This window comes from Pongo pygmaeus, chromosome 12 (assembly GCF_028885625.2).
Source record: "Pongo pygmaeus isolate AG05252 chromosome 12, NHGRI_mPonPyg2-v2.0_pri, whole genome shotgun sequence".
Lineage (NCBI taxonomy): Eukaryota > Metazoa > Chordata > Mammalia > Primates > Hominidae > Pongo > Pongo pygmaeus.
The window spans coordinates 45141047-45168877 of NC_072385.2; the positions used below are offsets into that span (position 1 = coordinate 45141047).

General features: G+C 39.3%; 1 protein-coding gene and 2 gene segments (V, D, J or C); all 3 read left to right on the forward strand.

Annotated features, from left to right (window-relative positions):
• LOC129026546 (immunoglobulin kappa light chain) overlaps window positions 1–27831 on the forward strand; it is a 412603-nt gene that overhangs the window by 90529 nt on the left and 294243 nt on the right. The window lies entirely within an intron of this gene.
• On the forward strand, window positions 1187–1680 carry LOC129029993 (probable non-functional immunoglobulin kappa variable 1D-42). The segment is given in 2 exon segments: window positions 1187–1247; window positions 1364–1680. Coding segments are annotated over 2 exon segments (372 nt in total).
• On the forward strand, window positions 20976–21501 carry LOC129029994 (immunoglobulin kappa variable 1-9-like). The segment is given in 2 exon segments: window positions 20976–21053; window positions 21179–21501. Coding segments are annotated over 2 exon segments (378 nt in total).

Below are 27831 nucleotides of genomic sequence, written 5' to 3' on the forward strand. Positions count from 1 at the left end.
GCAGTTTGGCAATTTTGCAAAGAACTTAAAACAGAAATATCATTTGACCCAGCAATCTCTTTATTGGATATATACTCTAAGGAATATAAATCATTTTACCATAAAGATACATGCATGTGTATGTTCATCACTGCACTATTCCTAATAGCAAAGACATGGAAGCAGCCTAAATGCCCATCAGTGGTAGACTGGATAAAGAAAATGTGGTACATATGCAACATGGAATACTTACTATACAGCTATGAAAAATGAGATCATGTCTTTTGCAACACTATGGATGGTGCTGGAGGCCATTATCCTAAGCAAACTAACAAAAAGATTCAAGTTTATGCTAATCAAGGCTCCTACAGTAGAAGAAGAAAAAAAATTGTTTTAAAGTAATCAGATTTAGCACTGCTGGTCAGACTTTTACGCTGATGGACCATGGGAAATAATTCACAATGACAGAAAAGGGGGCAGAATATGGGGGTCCCCAAACAAAGAATAAAATGAATCCCATTAAAACTCGAGCATTAAAGAGACTTATAGCTCTGGACAATGCAGGAACTGTGGATGTCATATGCTTTAAGGAATCACAATATCATCCTCTTTGTCAGTCTGCAGTAAACCTCCTCAGCTAAGACTGGTAATAACATTGGTTTAGGGCCATTACAAAATGCTTTTGAGAATATTTTACTTGCTCATGACTAAGTGTTCTTTTTCACTTAAAAAGATCAATTTCATGCTTACAAAAATGTAGTACGTATGTCACAAATTATCCCTCCCAACTGGAACAATTTCACGGTGTGTTGAAGACTTGATAGCCCCACCCTCTAAGACTTTATTAAGCACTCTCTACAAACAAGGATATTCTCCTACTTATTCCCAATACAGCATTGAAATATATTACTCCATCTAGTTCTCACTACCACTTCAAGTTTTGCCAATAAATGCTCAAAAATGTACTTGGTAACAAAATATCCTTTAGTAAGAAACATTCTCTGCAGGCAAATCTAGGTGCCCTGGTCTGACCTGGGACACTGGGGACACTGCCCCTGTGCTGAGTTACTGAGATAAGCCAGCCATGCAGCTGTATCCAGCCTGCCCCACCGCCTGCCGATTTGCTTGTTCCCAGAGCACCGCCCCCTGCCCTGAAGACTTCTTAATAGGCTGGTCACACCTGTGCAGGAGTCAGTCCCAGTCAGGACACAGCATGGACATGAGGGTCCCCACTCAGCTTCTGGGGCTCCTGCTGCTCTGGCTCCCAGGTAAGGAAGGAGAACACTAGGAATTTTCTTAGCCCACTGTGCTCTGGCACTTCTGGGAAGTTCTCTTATACCATGATTCATGGTGTGGATATTTGTTTTTATGTTTCCAATCTCAGGTGTCAGATTTGACATCCAGATGACCCAGTCTCCATCTTTCCTGTCTGCATCTGTAGGAGACAGAGTCAGTATCACTTGCCGGGCAAGTGAGGGCATTAGCAGTGATATAGCCCGGTATCCGCAGAAACCAGGGAAATCCCCTAAGCTCTTCCTCTATGATGCAAAAGATTTGCACCCTGGGGTCTCATCGAGGTTCAGTGGCAGAGGTTCTGGGACAGATTTCACTCTCACCATCATCAGCCTGAAGCCTGAAGATTTTGCAACTTATTACTGTAAACAGGAGTTCAGTTACCCTCCCACAGGGTTACAAGCCTGAACATAAACCCCTTAGTAAAACAAATGTATGAAGTTGGGTTGCACAGAGGCTCCGCCTGGTGCCTCCATCTGCTGAAAGCATTTCTCAGATGTATACAAGTTTTTAAGCTTTTGGCACAAGGGATCAGGGAGTCTCCCCTGTTTTCTAACTCTCTTTCTTCATCCTCAGTCCCGGGAGCACAGACATGACAACGTCTCCCTGATTTAGTAATGAATAGCAATTATGATACCTGAGGAATCTGTGTTGTTGCATCAGTCAGGGTTCATACATCAAAATAGAAACCACTCTACAGATTTCAAGAAGGAATTGTTTTAAAACAGGGAATTAGAGTCAAACATCCATACCTAGGGGTGTGGTAAACAGAGAAGCTGATACTAGAAATACGGGACTCTCTGGTGGTCCACCAGAAACCCGAACACATCTGTCCCTGAAGGTGTGGGCTGCTTAAACATGTGGTCCTCTACCCTGTCTAGGAAGTAAAGATATGAGGGTGCTGATTCTCTTAGCTGAGAATCATTAGGTGATTCTCCAGTCCTCACCTCAGTCCATGTGTCTACCTGCAGGTGTCAATAAATATTGAATCATCCTCCTCTGACTCTTAAATAGGACATGAGGGCCCATTATTGAGCAACTCTACAAGGAACCATAGCAGGAAAAGAGTTTTTGTTAAATGTGCTTCCAGAAATGATGGTGATAATGAGGAACAGAGAGCTGACAACCAAGTAAGGTCAATATTTCCCCAAATCTCAGATTTTTCCAGATTTGGGACGACCCAAGAATATCCTTGCATGTACTTCCATGTCTTATTAGCAAGTCTGGGATTATTGCAAGAAAACTTCCTATGTCATAAATTAAACAGAAAAATGAGAAAATTGCTTAGAATACCTAGCAATTCTTTGACAAAAAAATGAAACACTTTCTTGATAAAACAACCAAGCCACCTAATTGTTCACAAAGTATATTTTTTCCTTAATGTGAAAACACTTTGCTAATCAAAATTTGTCCAGTTGCCAACTCAACTGCCTCCTCAGCATCACAATGAGCATGTTATGAATGCAAACTAACAAATTGTTAGTTTGTACCTATTGTGTTACAGTCTGCATTTTAACAAGTGTAGGGGTAACCCACAGAAGTCTTCAGGAGCTATGTTCTAGAGGATTTTACCTCAGCTAAAAATGTATATTTTTTACAGAGGCCATTTATATTAAAACCACATGTTAAAGACACACTCAACTTTAATTCTAATTAATGCGAAATTTCTTTTGAAGGCATTTTTAAGATTGTAAAAGTTAAAAAAAAAATTTTTTATCAATAGATCAAATACCTTGATAATTAAATGCAGTAAATGTTTTTAGAAACTTTAGTATTTACCAAAGGGAAAAAACAATTAAAACTCTGTGTACCTGGGTTAGAGATTATTGTCCTTATAATAATTATTAGACTTAAGCTGAATAGGCAAATAATTTAAGTTCAATAATTAGATTTAAATTATTTTCCTATGCAGCTTGGTTTGGGGATTGTATTCACTCCTGCTGCTTGCCAAAGGCATGTTGTACCTTGGTTAGACCCCGCCTGGGTCCCAGATCCAACCCTATCCAAGTGCTGGTGATAATCTCAGTGCCCTGCAGCAGAACCACCCTGCTAAGCCCTTCCTTGATCAACCAGATGATTGTTATCATGAACAGGAAAAGAAATGCTTAGCGTTATTAGCCACTGAGTTTTGAGTGGTTATATACCATATGCACATTTTTTTGATGACACAAATTACCATCATTATACTCAAATATTATTTAGTTTCAGTTTCTTCTTAATATTTTTCTAAATGGATTACCAACTATTCATATCTATATCATCAATTTTTATAAAATGAATTTATCTGCATGGTTAGAAATGTAAATATTATATTGGTCGGCTTTTGCCCAGGTGATCAGGTCAGAAAAGGCTGTTAGCTCAGCCTGAGTTTAGAATTTCTGTCCTTGGTCACAGAATTTAATGCCTGTGTTCTTCTGTCTCACCAGTCATCTAGAGTCACTGAGATGGTGTTTGGCACAAGACTGTTAGGAACAAAGTAGAAACTTGTGGTCCCATCTCTCTCTTTCTACCCAAAATGTGCCTAGTTGTCTCTCTTGGTGCATGATTGTGAGACAGTATAAGGAAAAGAGTCAGTTGTGGCAGGAAAAAGGCATTGTTCTCAGTATCCCAATGGGCCTCACATGTCCAGGCACATTTCCACTCCTATCTTCTTGCCTCCCTTAACATAGCTGACTCCAGTTCCATAGCAAAAAGCTGTCCTCTCCCAACTTAGCTGACTAGGCCATAATCCTATCCATAAAAAGAAGAGCTCAACCATTTATCTCCTTTGGTGATGTCTCTCAAGATTTTATTTTATTTTTTTCTTGAGACAGAGTTTCACTCTGTCACCCACGTTGGGGTGTGGTGGCACAATCTCTGCTCACTGCAGCCTCTGCCTCCTAGGTTCAAGTGATTCTCCTACCTCAACCTCCTGAGTAGCTAGGACTTCAGGCGCACACCACCATGCCTGGCTATTTTTTGTATTTTTAGTAAAGATGGTGTTTCACCTTGTTGGCCAGGCTGGTCTCAAACTCCTGACCTCAAGCGATCCATCCTCCTCAGCCTCCCAAATTGCTGGGATTACAGGCATGAGCCACTGTGCCTGGCCTCCCAAGGTTTCTAAAGTGGAACTCTAATGTTCCTGATAAGAACCTGGTCATCTTGCAGAATTGCTGCAAGATCTGGCATTGCTCCAAAGAACCAAATGAGATCTAACTGGCTGAAGACGAGATGGTCTCCAGCACTGACCTTTCACTGATTTTTCCTCATTATAATCTCACTGTAATACTAAAATATCCACCAAAGGCAGAGCTTATCCTCCATTTCCTGATCATGTTATATATGTTAGAGCATGACCCTCCACTGCACAAATGCAAAGAAAACTTCACCTAAACATGCTTATATGTCATTCCTTTTTCTCCCTCAGCTTCCTTAAAATAGTAAGAGCTGGGGACTTTAGGGCATTGCCACTGGGATCTCTTACCCATAGGCTGCTCCCTTGCTTTGCACATGCCACAAACCTATTAAACCTTGCCTGAGAAAATTTCTGTTGTGGTCTGGTGTTAATTTCTATTTACAAAAGGAGCAAGGGGCCAGGCACAATGGCTCACTCCTGTAGTCCCTGCACTTTGGGAGACTGAGGTGATGGGTCACCTGCTGTCAGGAGTTTGAGATCAGCCTGACCAACATGGTGAAAGTGGTGGTGAGCACCTGTAATCCCAGCTACTCAGGAGACTGAGGCAGGAGAATCCCTAGAACCCAGGAAGTGAAGGTTGCAGTGAGCTGAGAGCGCACCACTACACTCTAGCCTGGGCAACAGGAGCAAAACTCCATCTCAAAAAAAAAAAAAAAAAAAGAAAAAGAAAACAAAAGAAAGAAAAGAAAAAAAAATTGGGATCAAGAACTTGGGATCCCAGCAGCAGCAAAAAATGCATCAGGTGGGAATGAAGAGCTGATTAGAACTTTTCTTCCGAGAATGCATTTCAGTTTCTCCTTAGTGTATTTACCAAGGATCCTGAAGCTGCCCCAAAGAGTAACACTCAAATAACTCCAGCACTGCAGGTGCAAAGGTGACCACAGCTGCATGGATGAGCAAGACCCAGGCTCTGACCCTCAGGGTACCGATACAGTTGCCATGAAGACAGATGATGATGCCATCCAGGAAGGCAGGGGACTATTCCTTGGCTGATTCTGTAATCTCCACACCACTCATTCTACACAACACATCTATCAAACTAGACTCAATTTCTCTTCTCCTTAATGGTTGTGAAAAACTGTTCACACTCCAGAACTTCATTTCCTATAAATCCGCTTCTTTCCTTTAAGCAGTTAAACTCTTTTGCCCTCTGGACATTTCTCTTGGACTGAAGGAAACAATTTTATTAATGCTACACCAAGTTCTAATGGCATCTTCATCCATCCTGGAATTAGAGCTTCATGTGCAGCCAGATGAGATCCATGCAACAGTCCAGACGTTGTCTTGGCAGGCCCTGAAGTCAAACCCTTGGGGTTGGGGACAGAGCTTACTGCTTACAGACTGTGTGACATTAGTAAAGTGACTTAACCTCCCTTTACCTCAGTTTCTATACCTGCTTTGCTGTGACAATAGTAGGTTCTACCTCACAGGTCTGTTTACTATTTAAACAATGTAAAACATTTAGAATATTATCCAACAAATAATATATGCTGCTATTAATTTTGGTATACTTATTGCTATAATACTTAGCACTGAAATAGTCATCATTATCATAACTGGCCTAACTTAGCAGAAACTTATTGGAAATAGTGTTAAATCCAAGTTCATTACATCCACAGCCCCAGATTTTTCCACTATCCAATTCACAACACTTTAAATCCCAAGGATTTTTTCTTGATCTATGCTAAATTGCTCAGATCTTCAATCATGCCCATGCCTATCTGTCCAATCCATTTCTTCTCACCATCTATTATCACAAACTATTATCCTATGATATGTTCAATTGTCATAGGGCTGTCCTGCTTTCTTGTGTAAGTCTTATTCTATCTTTTAAATCTTTTCTCTATTTCTCTAATACTTGTGCCATAACTCACAACCTAATCTCAGTTTCTTTGACATGCTTCTATGATAATGATGTAGTTTATTTGATGTTGTCTATGCTTTTACTTGCTGGATTCCTATGGAAACAAATTCCTTTTAGCTCAGGCCCTTCTAAGACCTCAGAGATAGAAGGTGAAAAAAAGCTAAGTGAATGTGTATGAAGAAGAGTGATTTGGGAAACTGAAGTGTCACTTCACCTTTATCTAAAGTCATCTATTTTCTCTAGCAAGAGTTTTCAAGTTGTATTTGATTTTTTGTTTTTTAGACAAGCCATGTGTGACTTTGTCCAACACTTTTCATCTAAAGCCTTTTTTTCTCCAAAAGCCCACGTCAGATTAACTATAACCAGTAAAGTCTGGTAGGCCTTTCTCTGATATTCTCCCTGTATATACCCAAAAGTCTACACATGATACCCCACCAGATTTAACAGCCTTGGCCTGGCAGAACCAGCAAGACAATGGAGCGGATGCGAGTGCCCCCTGAGTAACCAGACATGACAGCAGATAAAGCTGAGTGAAAGTACATCCTAATCCTTCCTGCCTTCGCTACACTTTTTGGTCAATTGAACCCATTCAGTATAACAACTTTATATTTAAGACTGGTTCATGCCAAACCAAAACCAACAACTTTTCTGGATTTTATTTTGATTAAATAGTTCCTGGTGTACATGTACCTGGGTTAGTTTAGGTGTATAAAGACTGTTTCTCTTTCTTTTCCCAGCTTCACACTTCCACTTTTTCTTTGCACCTGTCTCTCTCCAGGAAAGGGGGTGGAATGACCCCTTTTTATACCACTGTTGCAGAGAGTAGCCAGGTAAAAAAGTTGACATTCTCAGCTTTTGGCTACTAAATAGATGTTGTTAAATCTACTTAAAAACAGAAGTCCTGTGTGAAATGTCTGATCAGTCAGACACAGCAAGATGAACTAAAAGGAGAGATTTCTGAATTCTCAATCTGAGTTTTAAAAATGAAGAACCAAGTCTATAAGAATTTAGAAAGTATACATTTGTATTCCATATTCAATAGAATTTTGAAAAATATAAGATAATATAAGGCAATTTTTGCCTAATAGAAATAAGAATAATAGGATTTGGGGCAGCAGCAGTGAAAGCAAGCAGTGAAAGCCGGTGTCAGCTTTTGGTGCAAACCCACCTCTGTTGCTCATGTTTGTTGGGGTTCCTATGACAGCGGGGTTTGGGTTTAGCTACAAACCCAGATAGAAACTCATAAGTATCTCTTAGAAAGAATCAAGTGTTGAATAGACTCCTGCCTGAACTTTAAGGCTGTGCCCTGATGTCACTGCAAGCTCATGGGGTAACTTGTGCATCACACAGGGCTTTAGGACTTTAGTGACTCAAGGGTTAGGGAAATTTCTGTGCAAAAGCACTTTAGGTCATGTCACACCTTCCTAGTCAACCCAGAAGGACACAGATGAGCTTCCAAATGTTGATTTTCCCATATCATATATCTGGGGATGATATGAGAAAAAATGATGATTTGGGAGGCACCAGAATTTCATATCCAGACAAACAAACCTTCATAAGTGAAGAAGAAATACAATTCTTTACAGACAAGCAAATGCTGAGCAATTTTGTTACCACCAGGCCTGCCTTACAAGAGCTCCTGATGGAAGTGCTAAATATGGAAAGGAAAAACCGGTACCAGCCACTGCAAAAACATACCAAAAAGACCAATGACACTACGAAGAAACTGTATCCACTAATGTGCAAAATAATCAACTACCATCATGATGACAGGATCAAATCCACACATAACAATATTAACCATAAATGTAAATGGTCTAAGTGCCCCAGTTAAAAGACACAGACTGGCAAACTGGATAAAGAGTCAAGACCTATTGGTGTGCTGTATTCAGGAGACCCATCTCACATGCAAAGACATACATAGGCTCAAAATAAAGGGATGGAGGAATATTTACCAAGGAAATGGAAAGAAAAAAAAGAAAAATAAAAAAAGCCAGGGTTGCAACCCTAGTCTCTGATAAAACAGACTTTAAACCAACAAAAATAAAAAAAATTAAAAAACAAAGAAGACTGTTACTTAATGGTAAAGGTATCAATGCAACCAGAATAACTGTCTATCCCAAATATATATGCCCCCAACACAGGGGCACCCAGATTTGAAAAGCAAGTTCTTAGAGACCTATGAAGAGACTTAGACCTCCACACAAAAATAGTGGAAGACTTTAACACCCCACTGTCAAAATTAGACAGATCAATGAGACAGTAAATTAACAATGATATGCAGGACTTGAACTCAGCTCTGGACTAAGTGGACCTAATAGATATACACAGAACTCCTCACCCTAAATCAACAGAATATACATTCTTCTCAGCACTGCATAGCACTTATTCTAAAATTGACCACATAATTGGAAGTAAAACACTCCTCAGCAAATGCAAAAATATAACAATCATAACAGTCTCTCAGACCACAGTGCAACCAAATTAGAACTCAGGATTAAGAAACCCACTCAAAACCACACCACTACATGGAAACTGAACAACCCTCTCCTGAATGACTACTTGATAAATAATGAAATTAAGGCAGAAATAAATAAGTTCTTTGAAACCAGTGAGAACAAAGACATAATGTACCAGAATCTCTGGGACACAGCTATAGCAGTGTTAAGAGAGAAATTTATAGCACTAAATGTCCACATCAAAAAGTGGGAAAGTGAACAGTGATAGACTGGATAAAGAAAATGTGGCACATGTATACCATGGAATACTATGCAGCCATAAAAAAGAATGAGTTCATGTTCTTTTCAGGGACATGGATGAAGCTGGAAACCATCATTCTCAGCAAACTAACACAGGAACAGAAAACCAAACACTGCATGTTCTCACTCATAAGTGGGAGCTGAACAATGAGAATACATGGACACAGGGAGGGGAACATCACACAGTGGGGCCTGTCAGGAGGTGGGAGGCAAAGAAAGGGAGAGTATTAGGACAAATACCTAATGCATGTGGGGCTTAAAACCTAGATGACAGGTTGATGGGTGCAGCAACCCACCATAGCCCACGTATACCTATGTAACCAACCTGCATGTTCTGCACATGTACCCTAGAGCTTAAAGTATAATAATAATAAATTAAAAAAGAATGCCAACTTTGTGATTACAGAATAATGCGTATCAAGAACATAACAATGTGTATCAAATGAATATGAATAAAGGCACAAGACATGATCACACCTATGTGGAAAGTGAAGGGTAAAAACTGAACAAATGATAGTCAGAGCTTGCAATACTTGATACTAATTATGATTTTTATATTCCAGTAATAAATATATAGAACCATATGCTTTATATATGCCACATTTAAAGGAATGCTCTAATAATATTTGGATCCAAGACAGAGAGTATCAAGTTTGATATTATATAATGATAGAAATAATTAAAGTTTTATTTAACAAAAACAATTCTATATTATATTTATATTTTGAGACTCATAAAAATTGCCCTCGTTCTGCAGACATTTCTAGAGGTGGCAGGCCAGTGGTGCTCACAGCAATGTCTAGCATGCAATGTCTGTTCTATTGTTCATGAAAATTGTCTCACATAGTCTAGCAGTGGGCAGCAGCAATTGAGTATTGATATTATTTCCCTGAGTCTTATTTAGCAGACTCCTTAATTCATTTTTCCACTATTAAATATAAATTTTGAGGATATTTAGAGATAATTGGCTAATGATCATTGCAATTAAGGAACCTTGAAGACATGTTAGAAATCACAAAAATTAGGATATTTTGCAAATGTTATACTTCACCAACAGGAGCTGGTTTATCCTAAAACATCTCTTATAAAGTATGCTTCCCCAGATATTCCCAGGGGTGGCAGGACTAGTCACTGCCAGTAGATGCAGGACAGATTTCACACTCAGTACAAGTACCTGATATTTGAGGAAACTAAAGATGCCAGAACACCGTAGCAGAACCCTCTCCCCAGTGAGTCACGGAATTGTATAATCTACTTCCACAGAGAACAGGCAGAACCTAGACTTGCTTCTAACCCATACGGTATGGCAGAGGTTATGAGATGTCTTTCCACTGATTGTATTGTATTCTAGAAGCCTCTGTCATAGCAGAATGGAAAGAGACACTCTCTGAAATCTTCTGCTGGCCTTGAACAAGCAAACAGCCATGTGGGCATTGCCTGTGTGAGCATCACATGGCAGGGAATTGCCCACAGCCTCTGGGACCTGAGAGCAGCCTTGAACCAAGAGCCAGTTAGAAATTGAAGCCCTGAGTCATAGAAATGCTAAGGAATGAGCTCTGCAACTACCTGAAAGAGCTCTAAAGTATCTATGTTCTCAGGGGAGTCTCAGGTGAGAGTGAAGCCCAGTCTACACTGTGGCACAGTCTTGTGAAATACAATGGGCAGGACCCAACAAAGCCATGTGCCAACTGCTGACTCAGAAATTGAGAGATGATAAATGGGTGTAGTCTTAAGCTGATAAATTTGTGGTAATTTGTTACCCGGCCACAACAAACTCAACACACATTTTAAGAAAAAATAATAGACCTAAGAGCAGCCATGCCACTGACATTGACTGTAGATGGGCACAGGCTTATTCTCATTGTGACCTTAGGGTTTCCAGGCACTGCAAGAGAGAGGAAAGCTCCAATGAGCAAGCCCTTTCCAAGACTCCACTTGTGTCACATCTGCTATTATCCTATTAGCCGGAGCAAGACACATGGGCAACACCTGAGTCCATTTACAATGAGGCCGACCAAAGGATGAGTGCAGGGAAGGGATTTATTGCAGCCAATTGTTCAAGTAGTTTATCCTCAAATTTATTATTATTATTTGCTGAGAAATACCCCGAGAAAAGGGAAACCTCTTTAAAAGGTTTAAAATTTTTAGGTTGTAGCTTCATTCACTGTAGCGTTCTGCTGAACATCCAAGTATAAATAACTGAGGACTCCTTCAAACTATTATTTCTGTGATGGTCTATCTTCCCCATACCTTTATCGGTAGTTTTGGTCCTGCAATGTGCTGGCCAAGTTTACTCTGCAGAGCTGACCATTTACAAAATATGGCTGACACGCCATTGCACCTTGAATGTGGACCTTAACTAGTGGTGATCTATGAGAATCTGTTTCTGCAAAAGAATTTACTTGTCACCCCTTTGAGCTTTATCCTATCTGAATCCACACACTTCTGTATTGTTCCATGGCTAATCCATATCTTGTCTCTATTAACTCACTCTTGCCATAAGTGACTAAGATCACCTAACACAGAAATAATAAATATATCCAGTTCTGAACATTCAAATTCGCTAAAAAACATGGGGACATTATAGAAAGAAATTGTATAACTGTTTTGAGTATAAAGAATATGAAGTCTTTGTATTTTGGAACGAACCTGTGTGAAAGCTGTGTATGCAGGTTTCAGCACGAGGGTGGGCCCCTGCCTTTCCTGTGACTGAGAATATTGGCTTTCTCACACCTGCAGGCATCCAGGGAAGTGACTGGATGGGCTGAGCTGAGCTGCACTGTTCAGCCATCCTGGGGAGACCTTGATTATATAAGATGCATTTCAGAGGATAACAATAACTGCTGACAGCAATAAATGACAGCAGTTCAGCTTAGTCATTACCAATGGTCTGTGTGCAATTTCTCCCAAACAACCCACAATGAATAGACTTGAACCCCCGAGTTAATCTGGGAACAAACCTAATAGAGGTTGGAGAACAGGACCCATCTCCCTGACCCATGTAAATTGATACCAAATGTTGTCCAACCTGTACATCAAACCAGCTTCTAGATAGGTTAAAGAAGTCACATCAGACCATCCAGTCACAACTGAACCACAGGCTACAGCCAGCCCAATATGGAAGAACCGCAGAGCTGACCCTCAGAATTATAAGGAGCAATACAGTCAGCCCTCTGTCCATGGGATCTGCATCCATGGATTCAACTAAACCTGGATCAAAAATATTTAGAAAAAAAATCCACAAAATTCCAAAAAGCAAAACTTGACTTTGCCATGTGCTGAGTACCTCTTGGATGAATCCACACAAGTTAAGTCATGTATTAGGTATTATAAGTAGGCTAGAGATGGTGTGAAGTGTACAGGAGGATATGTGTATGCTATATACAAATATTGCTTATTTTACATAAAGGTTTTGAGTCTCCAAAAATTGGAATGTCTGCAGGGTGTCCTGGAACCTATTTCCCATGCATACTGAGGGAGGATTGTACATGCTCATTTTATGGCATTGTGTTTGGAGCTGGTTTGTTTTGCAAGAAGAGCTAACTAATACAACCTGTTTTTGTGAACAGGAGGCAATAGAGTTAAGTGATAGGGTAGTCACTTTTATTGCTTTTTTTTTTTTGTGATTGCAAAGCCTAATTGCTTGTTTTTTAAGGCAGATAAGAATCCTCATACCTGATTATCATGGACTTTGGATGTCTTCCTTATCTCCCTGGCAAATGCAAAATGCAGCTGAGAAAACAATTCCTTTCTTCAATTTCCTCTCATTCTTTCTGACTATGAAGGGCAGCACACTGCTGTTCATACTTCTCATTACTCAGAATAATCCATGTTGTACATTCAATGGGTTGTTTTCAATGTGTATAGGTCACGAGTGTTGATTATGTCTTTGAGAGTTTCTTGCTCATTAACTTTTCATTCATTCATTCATTCAGTAAAGTATAAATTGAGCAATTATGCTGGACCAGGAATGTGTGTAGGCTGCATCCCTGAGAAAGTCAGTGTCTGACTCTCATTTACCTATATCTTTTCTGGTGAAAAAAAAAAAGGCCATGTTTAATTAAACATAAATCAACAGGAAGATTCTAGAAAAGGATAGGGGTCATAAAGGAAAAAAATGGCAAGGGAAGAGGAAGTGGTTAATAAGGAAATGGAGTCAGTTAGTTGGGGAGGCAGAGGCTGCTTCCTCTGACAAGGTGACTGGCCTGGATGAGGAGAAGAACTGATCTGAAGAGAAGTTTCTGAAGGGCATTGAGGTTCATGACAATCAAGGCTCTTAGGAGGAACACAGTATGAACTTGGGAAGGACAGAGAAAGTCACTATGAGTAGAGTGACTTAACCAAGGGAAAAAAGAGAAAGTCTGAGAGGGGGCAGGTCAGAGCTCTTTTCTCCCAGTATCTTAAAGATCACCACATATGACTGATGTGAAATGAAGGAGGCCTTCATTTTCTGTTTGAGGAGCAAATGCTTTCTAAGTACAGCAGGACATTCTGGGAATTTTTTAAAGCAAAGTACCCCCATGGTCATATTTATTTTTTAGCAGAGTAACAACTCTAGTTGGGCTGTGAGAAGCAGAAGAGATACTCATCTGGGCAAAGCGAACCCTGGCATAAACTAGTCTTGGGGCAGTGAAGATTATTGGAGACATAAGCAGATGATATCATATTTTTAAATTAATGTCATTTATACTCCTTTATGTGAGAAGAGTCAGATTAAGAGTGACCTGGCAGCTTTGGCCTTAATCTATTAGATAGATTCTGATTTACTGATATTAAATGTATTAGCAGCCAAGAAAATCAGGATAAAATAAAAGGAGTTTGTTATTTTTGTTCAATTCTAGATTGAGATGCTAATAAACATGCAGATTAAGTGGCCAGGTTTGCAAGTGAGTGGAGTTTGAGCTCAGAGGAAAGAAAATACACATAGGTATTCAGCAGTGCTTACAGGGTAATTTATGTATTAAAGCCACATGTATGCATATGCATCTGCACATATTTATGCATGTGTATGCACATATATTCACACATGCATAAAAGTGTTTTTCAAAAAACAAAAGGCATAAAATCAATAATCACAGCTCCCACCTTATGAAACTACATAAAGTGGAGCAATTTAAATCTGAAGTAGAACGTGAGCAAAATATATAATAAATATTAGGGCAGAAACCAATAAAACTGCAAACAGAAAAAGCAACACTAAACACCAAGCAAATCAAAGGCTGGTTCTTTGGAAAGAACAGTGTTGTATAGTTCCCACATATTTGAAGAATTGGGGGTTATACTTTCAATATTGATTTCTAGTTTGATCACTCTGTGGTCAGAGAACACACTTACTGTGATTTTAATTATTGCAATTGTGTTGAAATGTTATGTGGGCAGAATATGTCCTATCTTGGTATATGTTCTGTGGGCACTTGGAAGAAAGAAATGTGAACTTCTATTGTTATGGGTTGGAGTGTTCTATAAATGCCAGTTAGATCCCATGGGTTGATGATATTGTTGAGTTCTTCTCTATCCTTGCCAATTTTCTGTCGAGCTGTTGTATCAAAGATTAAGAAGGGGTTTTGAAATCTCCAAGTGTAATTGTTCTGTTAGTTTCTGCCACATGCACTGTATTGCTCTGTTGCTTGGTGTCTACGCTCTTAGAACTGCTCTGTCTTCTTTCCAAAATGACTTTCTTCATTATGTAATGTAACTTTCTATCCCTGGTAAAATTCTTTGGCTCTATAGTCTACCTTGTCTGATAATAGTATTTGCTAATGATTCTTTCTTTTGATTAATGTTTGCATAGTATACCATTTTCTTTCCTATTATATTCAATCTATTTATACTGCTGTATTTGAGGTGAGTGTCTTATAGACAATATATAGTTGGGACATTTCTTTTTGATTCACCAATTGTTGTCTTTTTAAAAATTTCATAGTTTACATATTTAATATATCAATAATTATTGATATATTAAGATTTAAGTCTGCACTCTACTTTTTTGCTATATCTTTTTTTGCTTCTCTGTTTTCTTTTTGCTGCCTTCCTTTGGGTTACTTGAACATTTTTACAATTTCATTTTAATTTTACCTAATTTGGGGTATCTCTTTTTATGGTGATTTTTAAATTGGTTGTCATGGTATATTGCCTTTATATGCATAGCTTCTCACAGAACATTGGTGTCAATATATTACCATTTAAAATAAATACAGACTTTTACCTTCTTTTATGTCATTTTTCCTCCCCCATTATAAATAGATGGTTTTTTAAAAGTAATTTCTCTGCAGATATTGGGAACAAAACTGTATTACAACTTTGATACAAACATCACACATGATTTCGAAATGCATTATATTCATCTATCTTCTCATTTTTGTAGCCTTTTGTCCCTAAATTATTTAATATACCCTCTTCATCTTTAGTTTTACCTTTCTAGGAATCATTTTGGCTATGCTTAAAGTGGATCTGCTAGCAGCCAATACTCTTAGTTTTTCTACAACTGAGGACTTCTCAATTTGACCTTCATTTCCAAATAATACTTTTACTGGAAATAGAATTTTAGGGTAGCAGATCTTTAAATACTAGAAAATGTGTCATAATTAACACCAGAAGACAAGGTGAAAATATTTCCAAGGACAGAGGACAAGCATGCACTTGGTGAGGTAAAAGACATCTCTTCCTTGTGCATTAGTTTCCAACGCTGCTGTTTAAATTGCCACAGTCTTATTGGCTTCACACAACATAAATGTATTTCCCTGTAGTTTTGGAGGTCAGAAGTCTCACTGAGCTGATGTTAAGGTGTCAGTAGGGCTGTAATCCTTCTGGAGGCTCCAGAGGAGAGAACTGGATCCTCTGCTTCTTATCTTCAAGGTGCTCCCACATTTCTGGTTCTATGGCCCCTTCCCTCCTCAAACCACATCCCTCCCCATTGTCCCAGCTCCTCTCTGATTGCAAGCCTCCTCCTCTATTTTAGGGACCTTTGAGATTATATTTATTTAATCTGGATAACCAGGTTGCTTATTCTCAAAGTCCTTAACTTCCATCTTCAAGTTCTTTTTTTACTATGTAAGGCAGAATCCTTATGATAAGGCTCCGATGACTAGAGGAACACCAGGGTTCTTGTTCTCATGCCAGTTTGAATAAAATGACATGGACACGCGTGAAGTGGTTTTAAGGAGAGAAAAGTTTAATACACAAGTACGAAGGAAGATGAAAACAGCTCCCCCTTATAGAGACAGAGGGACAGGGGATTCGAACAAAGGGAAAACTCCATGTGCTGCGGAAAAGTGGCTGCTTATATGAGGAGGCTGGAGAAGGTGGTGTCTGATTTGCATAGGGCTCAGGGGATTGGTATGACCAGGCATGTCATTCAGGTAGCCTGCTGAAAAAACTGGCCTTCTCACCCTAGCCTTTTAATATGTAAATGCAGGGCACCATAATGTTCTACACACATGGGGATATATGGGGACAGCCATGTTGCCAGGCACAAGTGGGGACAAGGAAGAAGATGGTGGGAATCACCATGTTTGGGTGAACCCAGTTTCTAATGGCTGGCATTTACATAAGAAAGGTTGCCAGCCTGGATCTAAGAGCCAGGGTTTTCCTGCTAGACAAGAAATCTTTCTAGAGCTGCTTAAACATAACAAAACCTTCACAAGGACCCCTTTTCCTCTCTATCTGCCTACAATAATTTCTTAATAACTCCTATAACACTTGGGTTCCAGATATGAGAACATGGACATCTTTTGGGGTGGGGACATTATTCATCCCACCAACCATAAACATATTCCCCAAAATTGTCCTTCTCTAAAGTAAAATTTAAAAAATCACAAAGTATTTTTATGAATCAAGAGAGCTGAACAAAATCTTAGACTCAGATTCCTCTAACTTGTGAGTTTTAGCTTTTGAGGTAGGCTCACTCCACTCTCACTAATGTAGATTTATGGATGTGTAGATAGTTTTAGAGGATTTTTAAATTTTGTGACCCATCGTAAACAAAACAGTATCTGAGAAAGGTCTCAATCAAGTTATAGATTTATTTTGCCAAAGATAAGCCTTATGGCCTGTGACACAGCCTTAGGGGGTCCTGCAAACATGTGCCCAAGGTGGTTTTATACACCTTAGGGAGACACAGAAATTCAGGCAAAGACATAAATCAAGACATGTAAGATATACATTAGTTTGTCCTGGAAAGGTGGGATAGCTCGATGCAGGGGCTTCCAGGTCACAGGTGGATTCAAAGCTTTCCTGATGGGCCACTAGTTGAAAGAGTTAAACTCTGCCTAAAGAGTTGAATTCATCATAAAGAAATGCTTAAGTTTAGATAATGGAGTGTGGAAGCCAAGATTCTTGTCACATAGATGAATCCTGTGGGTAGCAGATAGAGTAGATGGTGAATATTGCTTATCAGACCTTTAAAAAGAGTCAGATTCTTTGGAAAAGATGTAGTAATGGGAGGAGTTTCTCTGCAGAATGCAAATTTTCCCCCACAACAGGCAGCTTTGCAGGGCCAATTCAGGATATGTCAAAGAAATATTTTTAGGATAAAATATTTAGATTTTCTTCAGGGGCTATTATCTGTCATGTTGGAGTATGGTATCTTATTGCTATAAAGCATCTGTTTTGTCAGTCCCAAGATCGCTGTAGTAGTGATAATGCTGGTCAGTTGTGTCCGAACTCCAAAGGGAGGAGATTATAATGAGGTACATCTAAACCCACCTGCCAGTCATGGCCTAACCTAGTTTTTCAAATTTCTTTGAAGTTCTCTCTGCCAAAAGAGGAGTTCATTCACCTGGTTGGTGGCCTACAACTTAATTTTTGGTTTTAACACACAGAAAAAAAAATCATGGCATAAATTCAATCTAAAATAAATTGATAAAGAAAAGTGCTTCCTGAATATTCCTACTTGTCAAAGAAAAAGAAATGATAAGAATTCAGATGAGAAATACCCCTCATACAAACAAATAATGATTTTTTTTTTTTTTTAACTATCTTAGTTTGGGTCCACCAGCAATGAGGATTCCTGTTTAGGCAGCAAATTTACACTGGGAGGAAAGGAGGAAGGTGAGGAATGGAACAGAAGATGAATGGTAAAAGACACATCAACAACCCACCTGACTCAGGATAACTGAAGGTCAACCACGTGTGGAAACATGGACTAAATTCCTCTGGGCCATTCCACCTGAGAGATGAGGAAGCTGGGGTATGTATACACCTCATCCTGTCCTCACTGATTGTGAGCTGTCTCGTTCTCTTTCAAGCTGCTATAACAGATTCCTTGTCACTGTGTAATTCATAAAGAACAGAAATGTATTTCCTCACACTTCTGGAGAATGGGAAATTTAAGATCAAGGCATGGGCAGGATAAGGTCTGTTTTCTCTGCTTTCAGGATGATGCCTGGAAATTTGAGTCCTTCAAAGGAAGGAAGGCCATGTCTTAACATGACAGACAAGCAGAAGAGAGAGAGAGACCCCAGCCCCATAATCGCTGTTTATAGTGGCATTAATGTATTCCACTAGAGGGCACCACACCCATGACCTAAACACACCCCAATAGGCCCCATCTGGCAATACCGTTACACTGAAAATTAACTTTACAACAGATCGATTCTAGAGGACACAGTCAAACCATAGCAGTTTCATAAGAGATACACACTCCGGGCCATTTGACCAGCAATGCATGAAGCCAGAGCTCTCTGCCCAAGACTGTAAAGAACATAAGACATATATATGGTCATTGGAAGTGAGCAGAGGTACAGCAAAGGGGAAAGCCCTACACTACAGATGGGAGCTGCTACATTCATCATAGTACAGTTAACCCTTGAGTAAATTGGGTTTGAAATTTGCAGACCCACTTATATTTTCTTCTGTGTGTGTCACCTGTGAGCAAGCTCTTAGTAAGTAGTAAATATATTTTCTAATTTTTATGGTTTTCTCCATAACATTTTTTTCTTTAGCATACTTTATTGGAAGAATAAAATATATAATATAAATTACTTTAAAAAACAGTTAGTCAACTATTTATTTTATCACTAAGTCTTCCAGTCAAAAGTAAGCTATTAGTCCTTCAGTTAGGAAAGCAAAAGTTCTACACAGGTTTTCAACTGCACCCATGGTCAGTGCCCCAACCTCCACGTTGTTCAGGGATCAACTGCTCTTTCAATCTGTAGCTGCATCTCTCTGGAACAGCATCTTGGCAGGTGGGTTGCAAGTAAAGGAATCCAGAAAATAATATCCCAAACTATGCTGCATTGGTATGATGATTATGTAAAACCAAAAGCATTTAGAAAGCAGCAAATGCACAAAAAGCCTTCTCCTTAAATATCCCTTATCTGACTAAAAGCAGATTCTCCAGAAGGAAACCAATTGTCAAGAAAATTCTTCCTGAGAATTTTTATATCAGGGAAGATGAACACAAAACAGGAATTAAAAATAGAAGAGACTGGACGTTGATACCTTATCCAGACAGGCTGTTACCTGTTCTTTTGAGGATGCGCTTCTATTCTCATCTATTCTCTCCAGGTTGCCTACACTTCCCAATTCTATAGAAAGGAAATATAAACACCTGAATCTCATTGAGTTATCTGGGTAATCACCCTGCTGTGATATTCCACTGAACTTTAAGTGAATTTTGTTTGCCTTTTCTCTTATTGATCTTTCTTTTGTCAGTTTATTTTCAGCAAACATTTAGAGGATAAATGGAACTTTCTTCCTTTCTCCCAATATAAGCAAGTTCCCTTAAAGTTCAGGCGGCTTGCAAGGCAGCAGGAAGGTTTGTGCATGGGCTACAGCACTGTGATTTGGGTCCCCTAGTCAGGCATCAGTAAAATTTTGTGGAGTCCTAGGATGCAGCCCGCTGATGCTGACGTAGTTGGATCCACTTCCCCTGCCACGGAACCAGGCTGGAACATTTTTGGCACATTAGAAATGTGAGATATAATGAGTGCAAATCGTGTCAAGTTTCATCTGGATCCAACTGATTTCTCCATGTACATGGGAAATTGCTTGATAAGAGATTGACTGTCTCTTTCCTAAAAATGGTAACAGGCAGGCTGGTGTCTGGGTCATGATGATGTCCCCAGTCACTGATAAAATGTAAAAGAGGAAATTGTCATTGACGGTACATGGCAGGCACATGCTCCATGCAGTGGCCACCCTCACTAAGAGAGATAAATTTTGGGAAAAAACACTCAATGGCAGAAAAGAAGGTAGACTATGAAGGTGCCCAAAACAAGAATAAGGTGCAGCGCATTTAGTCTCTGGGTATTAAAGAGACCTGTAGCTCTTGATAATGGTGGATGTGTGAGTGCTGCATGCATTGAGGAAACACAATGTGTATCTGTAGTAAATTGCTTGATCTTATAGTGGTAAGAACAATGGCATAATATCATTACCTAATACTTACAAATATATATAGCATCATGTCAATACATTTTATTTTTAATTTTTTTTTAGAAAGAAACAATGTTAAACTCACAGTAATGTTGCAAATATAGCACAAAGTACCCGCTTGCCTAACCGGAATCAAGTGAGAGTCCTTTGAAGACCTGAGAATAGTACCGTTTAACATTTTACTATGTATTTCCTGCAAACAAGAATATTCTCCTAAATAATCCCCATACACCAATGAAAAACATTACTCCTTCCACTCCTGAGGAATATTTCAAATTTTCAAAAAATACCTAAAAAATATTTCTCATAACAAAATAGTCCAAAGTAGAACACATCACTGCAGACAAATTTGTGCTACCCTGGTCTTTCCTGGGACACCTGAGGACACTGAGCTGGTGCTGAGTTACTGAGATGAACCAGCCCTGCAGCTGTGCCCAGTCTGCCTCGCCCTCTGCTAATTTGCATGTTCCCAGAGCACAACCTCCTGCCCTGAAGACTTATTAATGTGCTGGTTACACTTCATGCAGGAGTCATACCCACTCAGGACACGACATGGACATGAGTGTCCCCGCTCAGCTCCTGGGGCTCCTGCTGCTCTGGCTCCCAGGTAAGGAAGGAGAACCCTAGCAATTTACTCAGCCCAGTGTGTTCCATAGAACCTGGCTCTCGAGGGAAGTTCTCTTACAACATGATTAATTGTGTGGACATTTGTTTTTATATTTCCAATCTCAGGTGCCAGATGTGACATCCAGATGACCCAGTCTCCATCCTCCGTGTCTGCATCTGTAGGAGACAGAGTCACCATCACTTGCCGAGCCAGTCAAGGCATTAGCAGTTATTTAGCCTGGTATCAGCAGAAACCAGGGAAAGCCCCTAAGCTCCTGATCTATGCTGCATCCAGTTTGCAAAGTGGGGTCCCATCAAGGTTCAGCGGCAGTGGATCTGGGACAGAATTCACTCTCACAATCAGCAGCCTGCAGCCTGAAGATTTTGCAACTTATTACTGTATGCAGCATAATAGTTACCCTCCCACAGTGTTACAAACCCAAACATAAACCCCCAGGGAAGTAGACATGTGAGGCTGGGCTGCCCCAGCTGCTCCTCCTGATTCCTCCATCGGCTGAGAGTGTTCCTCAGATGCAGCCACACTCTGATGGTGTTGGTAGAGGGGGATGTGAAGTCACCTCTGCATCCCAATTTCTTTTTCCTTCTCAGCACCAGGTGCACAGACATAATAGTTCCTCTCCTGATTTAATAAAGGCAGAGATCATGACACCTGAGGAGTCTAGTTTATGGCTTCAGTTGGAATTCAAATAACAGAGAAGAAGCCACTATAGATATTCTAAGCAGGAATTGTCTTGATACAGAGAAATAGAGTATAAACAATGGAAGTCTAAGTAAATATATAGAGATGAATCTTAAATTTAATGTTTTATTTGCTAAGAAATATTTGCTAAAAGGAGCATACAGAAAAACTCAATGGTCTTCAATATGTTGGAAGAACAAAGAGAAGGTTAGAGTTTCATGAAAAAGAAAATGTTACCTATTGCTCTTTGAGAAAGTTTATTGGCTCCACAAAGGTTTGGGAGCTGGCAAGCTCAGAATGGTAAGCAGTGATGGACAAACTGAATCCTAGAATTATGTTAAGTTATTCAGAAGTTGGGGGTGAATTTGATTTCAGGTTACAAGAGGCCAAAGCAGTGAAGCTTGCAGAGAATCTTGTTACTGAAATACCAGGGATTTGGTGTAGATCCTGCTGCTCACCGCATATAAAACCAATCACTAAGACAACAAATACTGCCAAGAAACAGGCTTTAATCAGGTGCTGCAGCTGTGGAAATGGGACACCATTCTGAAATGTATCTCCCTGACAAACTAAAATTAGGGGTTTATATAGCAGGGAAGAAATGTGGGCAAACAGGAATTAGGGAGGGGTAATGAAGATAATTTGGTCAACAGGAAGCAGAAGGTCAGTGAGGCAATCACAATGTGTGAAGGTTCTGATGTCTCACTGTCCTGATTCAGTGATATGTAAGTTTCAGCTCTCTGATAGTATCTGGAGGCCTCTTGGTGGGTTTCCTGAAAAAAGAACTCAGATAAGACAAATGTAACTATATTGAGTTTTAAGAATGGGGAAGTCAATTTCTATGTTTATTCAAAAAACCATGAACATTACTTCCATGGGATAATAGGGCCTATTTCAATTGCATTCTGGAAATAGTATTTTGCACCCTGAGTGCCTTTCTCCTCTGGTTTCTTGGCTCTGTTGGGTATGACAAGAATGACCCAATTCCTACAATTAACGTTCACACTGCAACCTTTCAAAGCCAAGGATATAGTAGTCATGAAAGCTGATATTAGAAGCAGGATTCTCTGGTGCTCCCTCAGGAAACAAAATGCATCTGCCCCTAAAGTATGGGCTATCTAACCGCGTGGTCCTCAGTCCTGTCTGGAAGCTTAGGGGTGGGGGTGCTGATGCTCTCAGCTTCCTACAGCATATTTTCAGGTGTTTCTCCAGTCCTCATCCATGTCCCTGTGTCTGTCTTAGGTACCAATGGAGAATATTGAGTCATCCTTTTCTGACTTCCAAATGTCATGGAAGGACCTGTTATTGGGCAACTCTATAGGACAAAAGAGCGGCAAAAAGGGATATTTATGTAACTTAAAATGAATTTTCCCCCATGAGGCCATTTCAAAAATTATATTTAAAGCCACATGTTGAAAACACATCCAGCTTCAGTTTCTTATTAATGCAAATTTACATTTGCAAATATTTTCAATTCTGTAAGTTGAAATCATAGTTATTTGTCCATAGAATGATCAATCACCTCTATAATTAAATGGAGTGAACATTTTCTTAAAAATTTATACTCACTGAAATAAAAGAATATATTTAAAATGTGTGAAGCTATGTTAGAAATTATCGGACTTAAACTCAACTGTGCAGTTTGGTTTGGGATGTTGTTCACTCTTGTGACCTGCCAGAAGAATCTTGAGTCATGTGTAGTCACTGCTGTTCAGCCTTGTCCTCAGGCAATTGATATGTATAGCCTGAAGATGAGCTCAGTGCCATGCAGAGAAACCACTCACCTGAGCCCTTCCTTGATCAGCCAGATTATTGTGAACATGAGCATCCATGAACGTGAAAACAAATGTTTACTGTGTCAGTCACTGAGTTGTGTATTTAGCCAGTTACCAATCATTAATGCATAAAAGCTTATTGATACAATATTTACACCTCTACCTATATATACACACATATTTGTTCTTAAATTGGTGGTATAAATGTGAATATTTAGTAATCAAATTATAAAGTTATTAAAAGAAAATTAAAGACAAAATTAAAACTAATATTTCAATAAAAATTAAAATTTACCTTATTTGTGGAAAAATGTGCATAAATGTATGTAAGATATGTACAAGTAAATATATATTTATTTGTTAAAATGGCTACAAATAAATATAGTATTCATATTTAAGTGTGTTTATTCTATTATATATGCAATATAAGCCTATTTGTAATATTATTATCTACATTGAATACATTTAAATAATTTTTGTTACATTCCATAAAAAATTGTATTCTGGACCACAAATAGTTCATACTCTTGCCACAGAAAATTTATTGGTAGCCTTTATTTTTAAAACTCTACCAAATGGTTGTCCTTACACGAAAATATGTTTCCAACCCAGTAGAGCTCCAAGGGTAGGACTAGAAGAAATTTTGACTAACGTTGAATATTAACCATTGCATCCTATGAAAATCTCCATTATGTTAATGCCCACAATGATGATATGCCAAATAGAGTTCTCACAACAATGGATGCTGGATGGAGTCACATCAGTGCCATTGTCAAGGAAGCCCTGGAAATGTAAAAATCCTAACCATGGGTAAACTATAAGGGTTACATCTGATGATCCCATTGCAAAGAGGAGAGCATTTTAATAATATTGGCTGTTGATTTTGACAGATCATCAGGACTTAAAAGAAATACAACAGGATGATTGCAGACAAAACCATTCTGGAAGAGCTATGACGAGATGTTTCAAAAATGAGCCATAATCCAAAAAAATGCTTTCTAACTAAGTATTAATCAAAATGCCATTAATGAGCAGGGGGCTTTTAATAATGAGGATGATTCAACACCTGGACTTCAGTCAGTCACCTTTCCCCGCTTTCCCAGGGAGAATCATGAACCAATGTTATGGAGGTCCCTGTGGGGACTCAATAATATGACTTTCAACTAACTGAGACCTACAGGGCTATTGGCTCTTCTGAACATCTAATTTGTCAAGAAGAACTCCTAACATTGTATGATACATCAGGGCTCAGACTAACAGCTGGTATTAGGTGATATTAGTGGACCTCATGTAATATGAGGAGGGGACTGGTTATTTTCCTATATATGAATTTGCCCTTCTTTTCAGTTATGTTTCTGCATAAAATATTATTTGAGGATTTTCCAAGGGTGTTCATCAGAATCAGGAAATTCTTCCATAATATGGCTTTGGATCAAGCAAGTTATTTACCTCAAAAAAGAAGAGCGAAGTGTAGCTCATGATCTTGTCTTGTGCACAGGTGCAACTTTCCCTATAGACAGGGAAAAACCCATTATTAGTCAAGCAAAGCTGCCACACAAACCCTTGTGCTGTTGAATTACTATGCGATCAGAAGTGGTGGAGGCTCTGAAACACTAACCGTGATGGGTGCTTTTACTCCCTTAAACAGAATATATATATCTTGAAAATGAGCTGTAGACTTATCATTGTTACACCAACTGAACAGCTTGAAATACTCTATTTCTGTTTTCTCAGGGCTGTGGTTTTCTGGTTGATGGTTCTTTTTTGTTTTTTTAAGACGGACTGTCACTCTGCTGCCAGGCTGGAGTGCAATGGCGCCATCTCGGCTTCACTGTAACCTCCGCCTTCCAAGTTTAAGCTATTCTCCTGCCTCAGCCTCCCAAGTAGCTGGGACTACAGCGGTACACCACCTGTAGCCCAGCTAATTTTTGTATTTTTATTACAGACGGGGTTTCAACATGTGGGCCATGATGGTCTTGATCTCTTGACCTAGTGATCTGCCTGCCTCTGCCTCCCACAGTGCTGGTATTACAGGCGTGAGCCACCACGCCTGGCCTGGTTGATGGTTCTTAATCCAAAGAGTTGACATGACAATTATCCCATGAAATTGGAAGAAATTATATGATAAGCACGTGACCATTTAGACTTAATACAGTACTGGATAAGTTGTCCACACAGGGTGTTAGTTTGTGTGCTAGGGCCATAGATATAGTTCATATAAAGCAAGAGCAAATAGAATTGATTTTTACATATCTTAGAGAGGAAGTACAGAAAATATGCACCCTAGGGGACCTTCTGGAATGTTTCTATTTATTGCCATTTCCACTGGTAAAACTCAGAGAAGACGTCAACAGTCATCAGGATGAAGTTCTAGGGATCGCAGTCATGTGAAGAATTCTCTGCACTTGGATCGCCAGTGAGGCAAAGGGAAGATGAAACGCATAGTGGGGTATGGAGGTGGAAACATTCCTGGTCAACTTAAACGTGGAAAAGTGTATTTATTTTTTCTCTTTAGATTTATCACTGAATCAGTTGGATCTGAGAAAAGCAATTATGACTGGTTAGGTAGAAAGGTGTTTATTACCATGAACTAAATGGATTGAAAACATTTGGAGAAACCAGTGGCAGCTCAGGGAACTCCAAGTACTCCTTTTGCTATTCCCTGACCCTGCCCACCCCGTGTTTTCCACAGTGAAGGAAGATACTCTCATTTTGATAGAAACATGGCAAGTGAAGACACTGTACCCACAGGACTGGGCTGCCTGGCTGTGACCCAGACCAGGAAATTGAGCACATTTGAGTGAGATCAGGCACGTCCCCTCCCTCATCTCAGTCCAAAAGCACTCTGTAGTAACACAGCTGATGGGCATTCTTCACCGCATCTGGGACTTAGGAAGCCAAGGACATGAGGAGTAGCCTTTCCAGACTCTACCCTAGAGAAAGTGTTGCCAGAAACTAGAGAATAAAATCAATACGAAAGAAGCTGGTGACAATAACGAAATGAGTCATTCACATATGTAAGTTAAATAATTTAGTCTTTTCAATACATCCTTTCTTTAAAAAAATCAAAGTGCTATTTTTAGCCACCTTTATAATTTAGACCACATATTAAATAATATGTACACAGATTAATGGCTCATGAGAGAAGATCATTTTTTCCTGGATGGTGTTGGGCTGAACAGATTGGATTTTCCCCACATTTTGGGGAGCACAATGCTACATGGGTAGCATGATGTTCTTTGTAAAGAAAATATTTATGTTAGATTGTAGCATATTGTGGTTGATACTAGTAATGCCTAGAAATTCAAGTGCAGAAAGATGTATATTTATGATAGAAAGCCACAGGATGGACTTGGGCAGAAATAAACCCTGTAGCCTTGAAAACAGATGAATCTACATGAGACTGAAATGAAGATGTAATCAACACAGGCAGGGCTACAGAGAAAGGGGTCAGGTCTCTAGTAGCTGATAGCAGAGCGGCTGTCCTTCTGGGGGCAGTAGTGAGAAGAGTTGCTCTCTTACCTGCAAGAGAGGGCTTGAATGTGGAGTCTCAGGCAGCAGGAGCTCCTCCCCAGCCTGTGCCAGCAGTGCCATTCTTGAAAGTGTTCCAGAGGCTTTGCCTGGAGGCTGTTCCTTAAGGCTTTTCAGCAATTTGTAAGGAATTTAATATCTCTGGTAAATCCTTTTATGCTTCCTGGATTTGACATTTGCAACAGGGAATATACACAGTCCACACTGACATCATTCACTGTCTCCTTTTTTCTTGCTAAATATAATGCTTTTCAGGTGGACCTGCCAGAGAAAGCCAATGTGAACAACAATCCATGTCACCAAAAATGCAAGACAAATAAGCTCGGGAAAGTCACTGGGTTCTCACGTAGCTGCACTGTGCCCTGGTACAAAATGTGAGAGTGTAACACTCTTAGCTCCACCATCAGAGAGATGGTGGATTGTGACCTTCTCAGCATAGTAAGTCAGTATTTATAGACATTTAAATACTAACACCTTTAACACCAAAATACAGGCAAAAGCAAAAAAGAAGATAAATTGGACTACATAAAAATTTAAAATGTGCATCAAAAGACATAATCAACACAGTGAAAATGCAACATGTGGAATAGAAGAAAATATTTGTAAGTCATATATCTGATAAGGGGTTAATAATATCTACTATACAAAAATAAGTCCTACATGTCAGCAGTAAAAATAAAATACCTGATTAAAAATGAGGAAAGTACATGAATAGACATTTCCCTAAAGAAGATTCTTTAGAGATAATTAGATAACTAGAGTAGGAAAAAAGG